This window comes from Brienomyrus brachyistius, chromosome 24 (genome assembly GCF_023856365.1).
Source record: "Brienomyrus brachyistius isolate T26 chromosome 24, BBRACH_0.4, whole genome shotgun sequence".
Classification (NCBI taxonomy): Eukaryota; Metazoa; Chordata; class Actinopteri; order Osteoglossiformes; family Mormyridae; genus Brienomyrus; species Brienomyrus brachyistius.
The window spans coordinates 391001-400000 of NC_064556.1; the positions used below are offsets into that span (position 1 = coordinate 391001).

Here is a 9000-nt window from a genome sequence, read left to right on the forward strand (position 1 = left end):
CGCCGCACCGACCATCAGCTCTCCAGGCTGAGATGTTACACACATCTCTCCCCCAGCATCTCCCGTCATACTCATCCCATTCTCTTCCCGGCACCAGAGCGGGAAGCCAGAGGGCTGGAATTCCGAATACGGCGTGTGGCTGGAACATCGGGACACCAGTCGCCGCTCCGAGACTTCTGCGAAAACGGTCCGTTCCGGGATGGAAGCTTGTCACGGGCCACCCACAGAAAATTTCAACAGAACATTGCGTTTCAACATTTTATTACTAAAAACAAATCTACCAAGAAATCCTGAAGATGTTTTATTCTTTTGTGTGGTCATTTTTTTCCATGTGCAAGGCTTGTGGTAATGTAATCATTTAAAACAAGATTAACATCATCGACAGCTGCCTGATTGTGATCACGATGGCAATGAATCCCAAAAAATGGTCAAAAAAATATTATATCTGAATCGGCAACTTTCACCTGTGTCATTTCCCCAGCGTCATAATCTATCAGCATGCTTGCATTAGGATATCTTTCTTTATTTTATTTTATTTTATTTTATTTTTTTCTCACTAAAAATGTATCCACTTTATTACGACATCATAATAGCAGATGCTAGAGCATTTTTACATGTTTTTATAAACAAGGGTAAACAGAAAGGGATTATTGTAATACTGTATTTTTTAGCAAGAACATTTCAACAAAGATTTTTCAAACTGAATACAGTACAACAGAGAAACCGTTACTAGGGTTCTACAGGATGCATCGACAAACTCCTCTTTCACCTCCAGAACTGAGCCTTGATTAAAATACACCGAAAACAAACAAACCAAATAAACAAGTTAATGAGCCCCTCCGCAGTGATGTACAGAAAGGGGGGGGGGGCGCATTAGCGTGTCAGTCAGCTAACGGTAGATAAAGTTTGTTTTTTCTACATTACTATTTTCCAAAAAAGTGAAAAGAGAGAGAGAGAGGAAAAAAAAAATCCCTTTCCCACAAAATCTTCATCATTTAGTCGCTTAGAGCGGAAAGACCTAGAATAGACAGCAGGCTAAAGACGAGCACATTTCAGCTTCTGTTTTTAAGATCGCGTTTCTTTTCTCCTTTACGCTCTCCATTCCTCCTTCTGACCCTCTGGAGCTCCTCCCACTCCCTGACGCACTGCGACGGCCTGTGCACCTTCACAGTACCACTGTGCTGCCTACAGACGGTCTCTAGTACTTCCCGGAAAAAAAGAAGCAGGCAGAAAATAATAATAAACAAATGATGACAGCAAAAGTAAAGGAAACACTTCAGCTCACTGAGAAGGAGAAGAGGGAGAGCTCTGAGTGTGCTTCACGGGGAGACCGGAACAATCCGGAACAATCCGAGAATGTTCATTCATTTTTAAAAGGTCCATTTTCTTGACAGACAAACAAAAACAGGTTAAAGGAAATACCGTAAAACATCTTTACAAGTTGTCATAGCAACGTGATGGAGTACCAGTGAGGGACACTATGCGATGGGTTTTCTGCGGTGACATGGGGCACGGTCCCCTCTCCCGAGGGTGGTCTTCAGGAGAAAGTTCTGGAACACCCCCTGCCACCACCCCCCGGCACCTCCTCCCAGCCAGGGAGTCCGTTAGCAGGGTGAAGCTACCGTCCTGCGCCGAGCTCCCCGCTGTCCGGGCCGGAGGGGGCGGGCCGGTAATGGGGGACCCCTCCCCTCAGTACATTATTGGTGGCTTGATGAAGGGTCTGTTTTCTGTTGATAGACACAAAGGAGGAGAAGATGATTAAAGCAGGAACTCGCACATTAGCTGGTACACATATGCAGCCAAACATACCAAAGACATACTGAACTAAGTAGGAGGAGCCACACTGACCCCTGCTAGTAACTGATTGGCCCTGGAGTGTCCCCTCCCCTGTGAGTCACTGAATTGAAGCATGTCATTGGTTAATGACAAGGTTGGCCCCCTGTATAAATTATGTCCCCTCTTATGCCATCCACTTTAAAACATCCTACAGTCACCCCTGTCTACTACTGCCCCATTTAACCTGCTATTGCTGGACTGAGGCCCTTTATTCCCGAGGAATGTAACAGAAGGTACATTATCTGTCAGGTTATTAGAGGTCAGGGTTCTGGTCAGGTCTGAGGTCCACAGCAGACTGCCAGGTGACCCCCCCCCCCCCCCCCCCCCCCAGCAGGAGTGGCGAAGCAGTCTGCTTGTGCTAATTTCACAGACAGGAAAAGTCCTCAATTGCAAACTATAAATCATACATGATCAGCGGTGGAACCCGCATCCCGCCCGTGCCCTCGCAGATGTAGATCTGAAACCCAGAAATATCAAACAGAAAATATATTCCTGCTCACAGTACCTGCGGTGTGGTAGCAGAGACAACCTCTGGATTCTGTGACTATTTTAATCAGATTTGCATGGGGTGTAATACGGGTGATTTATCATTTAGTATTAGCTGTCAGCAAATGTGGACAGATAAAAGCAAAACAGCTGGAAAGCAAAGTGAGACGGAGCCGCGGCGGCATGCTAATCTGAACACTGTGTGCGCACTTCATTAGGGGCCGGAAACGGCTAATTAGGAAGTAAGTGTTTTGTATTTTTGATAGGTTTGTGTTTGAGTTCTGAACAGATGAGCTAATATGTATTCAGGATGTAAACAAGTACAGCAATCAGAGGGAAGGAGAACAGGGAGCCAGGACTCCCCAGAGGAAGGGGGTTAGGGTCTGGGAACGGGGCGTGTGTGTGTGTGTGTGTGTGTGTGTGTGAGAGAGAGAGAGAGAGAGAGAGGGAGAGAGAGGGAGGGATGGAAGGTTGCCAAAATGAATCTGGATTTGTCTCCGTCTGTGTATGTATGTGTGGGGAGGGGGGTATCTATATATTACATTGTGGGGACCAAATGCTATCAGCACATTTTACAGCTGACGACAAAACCTGTGGTTTTATAAAAGTCTGTGAATGCAATGAAAAAACTAAAAATAGCCTCGTATTTTGTTTGGTTACTTATGGTTAAGGTTAGGGCAGCGTAGGGGTTATGGTCTTCATTGTTGGGGGAAATGAACGGATGGTCCCCACAAGAGTACAGGTCTGCATGTGTGTGTGTGTGTAAGACTATATGCTTCAGGTTCACTGGACTGCATCTCAGGCCTCAGCAATGACCATCACAGACGCATCATCAGCCGCTGAGCAGCAAGACCCGTAAACTGAATGCACGCTACGTGTGGCAGCCGATTGGCTGATCTGTGCTGAGAGGGGGGGGCAGCGGTTGGGGAATTCTTAGGGGTCCCGTGACAGACCTGTGCAGTGGGGCGCGGCACCTCCCGTATCTCCGGGGCAACGAGCTGGGCGGAAGACAAATGGGAGTTCGTAAATCTGCTTAACGGACTGAGCGAGGTGCGATCTCACCACCACTAAATCCACATCACACAGAACCGGGCCCTAATCTGACACTTTAGCAAATTGTGGGCCTTCTGGAGAGGGCATACTGAAAGATGAATGTGTGTTTCTGTATTACAGGCTGACGGAGGCTCAGAGCGGGTGTTTGTTTTATTCTGTTTACAGACATTATTTATCGCTAGATGAACACGCTGGGTTACCTGCAAGCCCTCGGCAATAACGGAATCGGCGGCACGGAAACAGGGCGGCACGGTAGCAGGGACTCATGATTTGATAACTCTGCACAAAGCGATCGGAATCTTCCGGAATGCTGGTCAGTGAGCTATGGCCGGGGCCAAGGGTGAGAGGGGCCTGCTGGGTGTCCCCGCTGCAGAGGGAGAGCCAGGACTAAGTTACAGGACAGGAGGTGTGCAGGAGGTAGAGAGTCAATGTTTCACTACGGGGTCTGTTGTTACAGGGAGCTAACGAAGAACCAGCATCATCATCTGGTACATGGCCACATACTCAAATTACGTTCGTAAAAAGACTGACCCCCCCATTGAAATTTTGACTAAATCCAGGGCGAACCTGGATTTTATGGTTTTCATTTTATTTATTTAGTTTTTAAGTTATTTTCAATTTTCATTTAAAATCCAGTTTAGTTTTAATCAGTTGTTATTATGGTTGTATATTTTTTTTTATTAGACTTTATTTTAAAAACCTCCTTCCACTTAGTTTTTATATATTTTAGCTTCAGTTTAAGTTTGAGTAATTTTATTTATATGTCTGAAAGCAGTGGGTCTATTTTATGTGTCTGACCGTCAGAGATTCCTACATGAATACACAGTTATCACTATGTGCTAAAGTCCTGAAAACTGACAAAACATCTTCCAGTAATATTAATGGTTTACAAATAAGACTGTGGAAGACCGATTTAAAAAAGCTAAACCAAACAGTATTTAAAATGGTAACAGAAAGTATTTTTGATTTTATTTTATTTCAGTTTTCAATATTTATATAGTTTTCATTTCGTTGTAGGTTTAAATTTCTGCGCATATCTCATTTCACTTTACAAAATGTTTTCTTATAGCTTCAGTTTTCATTCTGATAATAACCCTGACATACCATAATGCATCCCTGCAGTGCGGCCTAATACTCCCGGGTCTATATACCATTTGCTATATAAACATTAAGATATAATACCACTATGTGACAGGCAATCCAGTGATGTGAAAGGAGGGCAGTTATAAGCGGGCCAGGTGAGTCGCCTGGCAGCAAGGTCTGAGGCTCCATGAGAATCCCACAAGCCGGGGGGGGGGGGGGGGGGGGCAATCACAGGTGGGGGGGTACAGCCTCCCCCAGGGTCATGTTCCGATGTGTTTGTCTACACTTTACACTTAGCTCTGTCCTGAATAGTGACCCCTTGTGGGAAGACCCCCTTTTTAAGAGGCTGGGTTTGGGGGGGGGGGGGGACATTCCCAGGGAGCAGAGTTGGACGACATGTCACTGTACATAGTGCAGACTGTTCAGGGCGGCTCTCAGCCCACTGCTGCTTTTAAAAGCCTTTTATCTTGCTTTCCTGTGTATCTCTACACAGAATGTCCGGCATATGAATACCCATCCCAGCTGACATGGTCACGGCCCAGACACATATTCCCCAGAGAGTGAGATGTGGCTGCAGAGGCTCCGCCCACTCCTGGAGCCACACCCACATCCTCCCCACTCACATTGTGGCCCCGCCCACCCACTCACGCCAAAGGACATATCTCTGTCCTGGGGGTCTCACGTGTGACAGAGCGGGCAGCATGGTTGAGAGGCACCGGGGTGATCGCGGGGAAAAGCACAGCCCTCACTCCGCCGTTATTCATATTCAAGCTGACTCTGCCCTCGACACCGCCCCCTGCCCCCCACCCCCCGCCGCATTATTTCCTGCGTGTCCTGCAAACTGTTTAGTTACAGGAGGCCTGGGATGCACGGCGAGGCCCTCACCTTCCTCCCCATCGCTGTTTATATTTTGTGACCAATTAGCGGACTGCAAACTTCGGGAAATTAACGGCCCCCCTGAGCCTCGTTGGCGGTGCACGGTAGCTGCCTGAGCGACCTGCGTACGTTTCTGCCTGCGCTGCAGCTTCATAATTAGCAGCAGCAACAGTTCCAGTGGGGGGGGGGGGGGGTGTTAACGCGAGTAGAGGTTAGTTAGTGAAACGCTCCGGTGAAACCTGGAGGCGTACTGCCCCCCTCCCCCCGCCTAAAGTTATGTCATCTTCCTTTGTGTTCAGCAGTTTGCTTCAGCTCCACTCATCTTGATTAATTAAAATAAAACAGAGGCTGGCGTAATGGGCGGATGGGGGGAGCTGCAGAAAGCATAAAAACGCTTTTACCTCTGCGAGGGGGCGGACGCGTGCCTCAGCCAGGGCAATCAAACCTAATGAAATCAGTGTCAGTACTGAGCTTGCAAAACTGTGAAGTCCGACTTGGGAGTTAAGAGAGGTGTAATTAGATTTCTCCCAGAGTAACGGACAAACACGCCACAGCCACGGGAACGGGCTGGAGCATCCGGGCCGGAGAATCCGGGCCGGGTTCTGTTCTGGATGGACGGCTCAGGCCAAAAGGACAGCAATGTTAAGAGGAGGCCAAGGGCAGGTAACGGGCGGGGGGTCGACTGTCCTTCAGCCTTGCTCTTTTGTATTTTAATAATCATAATCATCCTCATCAGACTCGGCATTAATTTGGCGTGGGGGCGTGTCCCAAACCACTAATCACCCATTCCAGGCCCGGAGTAAACTAATGAAAGTTCTGCCTGAGCATCTCCTGCCTGAAGCCCAGCGATATAAAGTGCTGAAATCTCCAGCGGCGGGGGGGGGGGGTTTCATGTCAGTGCCATCGCCGTACTCACATTCACGGTTATAACTGCTTATCCACACGAACGTGACATGAGTAGGACAGGCATGGGTGGGCCTCTTCATCACCATGTCACTGGTAAGGCCCCCAAATCGAAATCGTGGTCCCCTCGCATGAAGAAAGGTCACACTGTGGGCCTGAAAGGTCAGGGCCACATTGCCACCATGTGATAGATGTGGCCATCGAGGGTCCAGGAGACAGAGAGGCCTGAGATTTGGCTGAGAGTGGCTCTGGCAGGCTAAACAGCAGAGGAGCATGGCGGTGATGGTAGCAGTCTGGGGAAGTCTGCTCGGGGGGGCGGGGGGGGGGCTGTGCTTTAATTAAACCCGGAGAAAGTTTCCAGCCTGATTCAGGATTAACCTTTCATCCTGGGAACGCTGCATGTTTAAGGTTCACATGGATACGGAAGGGCGCTCCGCGTGCACCCCCACAGTCGTGTAATTTTACGGTCCCTGAACACTATTCTCTCTGTGCCCCCCCAGGTTCACACCGCGTGTCAGTCTGTAAACCCAGACCTACATAAATGTGCTCATCTTTGCGGTGTGTGAGCGGCGTGCGGCTCTGCTGATACACAGATTTTAGCTGGGTTAACAGGACTGGAGTCCTTCTGGCTTCAGGATGTATGGATGCAGGACAGACAGAGGCAGGACAGATAGAGGCAGGATAAAGGGACGCAGGACAGATAGGGGCAGGATAGAGGGATGTAGCACAGACAGAGGGAGGAGTGTGGGATGCAGGACAGACAGGGGCAGGATAGAGAGATACAGGATAAACAGAGGCAGGACAGATGGATACAGGACAGAGACAAGACAGAGGGAAGCAGGACAGACAGACTCTTATTCACACGCTATTGTGTCGGCGGCAGCTGCAGAATGTACATTAATAATGGCCTCCCTTTATCAACGTGAGGTTTTTTATTTTTAGTCTTTTTTGGCATGAGGTTCCAGGATAGATTGTGAACGACTGGAAAACAGGCCTGTAAGACAGGAGTGAGGTGGGGGGGGGGGGGCAGCGGGGGGGGGGGGGAGCAGCATCAGCCTGCATTCTGAGGTCGGGCTTTTGAAGGTGCAGCTTGGACTGAGCAAGCCAGTCATGAAGGGGGTGGCTGCGATATCATATCAGAGCACATCATGGTCCAATTGGGCAGGGGCAGGGGGACAGGTAAACTGGGGGGGGGGGGCAGAACACCACCCTGATTGTGAGGTCAGAGGAAACCACCCCACAGGGAACGGCACATTGGCACATCGGCCCCGCCCACCCGGCACTCCCCATACCCACTGCTAACCACACAGCATCAATCGGAAAAATTCATAGTACTTCTCCACCACGATAGCAAGCAGAGTCTGTCCCATTGGGGCCCCGCAGTGTCGCGGCATGCTGTGTGGGTGGGGCTCACCCTGTACAGTCGGGCTCTCCTGCTGGCTCCCGTTGTGCTCGGCCTCCACCTCCGGTATGACGGCCTCTGTGTGGTGGGGAGATAGGCTTAGGGTTAGGGTTAGGGCTCTGATCTGCAGCCCCGTGCCAATCTACATGTCAGGTGGCGTGACCTGGCAACCGGTGCCCCCCCCCGGCCGAACATGTTAATGGCGACCGCTTCATTGGCTCTCTGTGATTGGTCCCTGCAGCTGCGCTCGGGCGCCCGTCTGTATTAATGGCTGCTTGTTGGGCCCCCCATTAAAGCTTTATAAGTGACACTAAACGACAGCGTGCAGCGTAATGATATTTTACGGAAGAGCGGCTGGTTGCGTCTCCGCGAGCTGTAATGGGATTTGTCTGCTTCCTCATGTAGAAACATCCCAGAGATTCACATGCTAATCTATTAGCCGCTTTTATTGGTTCATCAGCGGTTGTGCCGTAACGTTACATGAAAGGAAACAAACCGCATTTCCCTAATAAATTCCTGCTTAATCAGCCTTGGAAATAATTGCCCGGCCTACAGAAATGGTTGCAGATGTTTGCCGGGCTCTCGATATGCTTTACGTATCTATGTGTTTTTTCTCAATCCTCCCCCACCCCCACTCCCCCCCCCCCCACGTTGGAATATTCAAAAATAAACTAAGAATTAAGCCGCTATTATAGCGATTTGCCGGTTTAAAACGGCCCCGTTTATGGGTGCGATTAGGCAGCGGCTTCCTGCGTAGCTGACGCAAGAGAACTCATGGAAGATGTGGGAGAGGATAAACGGGCGGGGGGGGGGGGGGGGGGGCTCACCGTTGAGGCTCATTCGGAGGCTCTCCGGGGAGGTGGCCTGCTTCAGCGCCTGCTCCACCTGCTCCCGGCGCTTGGACTCAAACTCTAGCGCCTCCTGCAGTTTCCTCTTCGCCTTCTTCTCCTTCTTCAGCCGCTTCTGGATGGTGGCTGTTTGGGGGGGGGGGGGGGGGCGGGGGGAATCACGAGTTAAAAGCAGAAGAACCTCGAACCCATGAGGGGAGCAACGTCAGCGGGTAGCTAATGGATTCCCAGCATCCCATGCAGTGGTGCTGCACTATCATCACGGCGACCAGGCCATGCCCCCGAACAGCTGGCAGTTCTTGGGGCGAGCCTGAGCTCACGCTTCTGTGGCAGGAGGTGCCAGAAATGCCCCTGCGCGTATCCATAGCGTCTGTAATTACATACAAGTGTTTCATCCGCCAAATTACAACTTTCCTCCCTCTTTATTAAAAATAAATCTGAATAACATGCAGCGCAATAACAGGCATGGCTAATAAATTATTAAAGCAGCTGTACGTATCGGGGGGGGCTGGA

At 49.8% G+C, this 9000-nt stretch overlaps 1 protein-coding gene across 2 annotated transcripts in view; it reads right to left on the reverse strand.

Annotated features, from left to right (window-relative positions):
* Positions 1-643: 643 nt before the first annotated feature.
* The window catches only part of dacha (dachshund a), a 136299-nt gene continuing 127942 nt past the window's right edge, over positions 644-9000 (reverse strand). For both annotated transcript variants that reach the window (XM_048995168.1, XM_048995167.1), the window contains 3 exons: positions 8467-8613; positions 7652-7717; positions 644-1727 (listed from right to left, as the gene is read on the reverse strand). In XM_048995168.1, coding sequence (XP_048851125.1) covers positions 1690-1727; positions 7652-7717; positions 8467-8613 — 251 coding nt within the window. In that variant the 3' untranslated portion in view covers positions 644-1689. The remainder of the gene's footprint in view (positions 1728-7651; positions 7718-8466; positions 8614-9000) is intronic.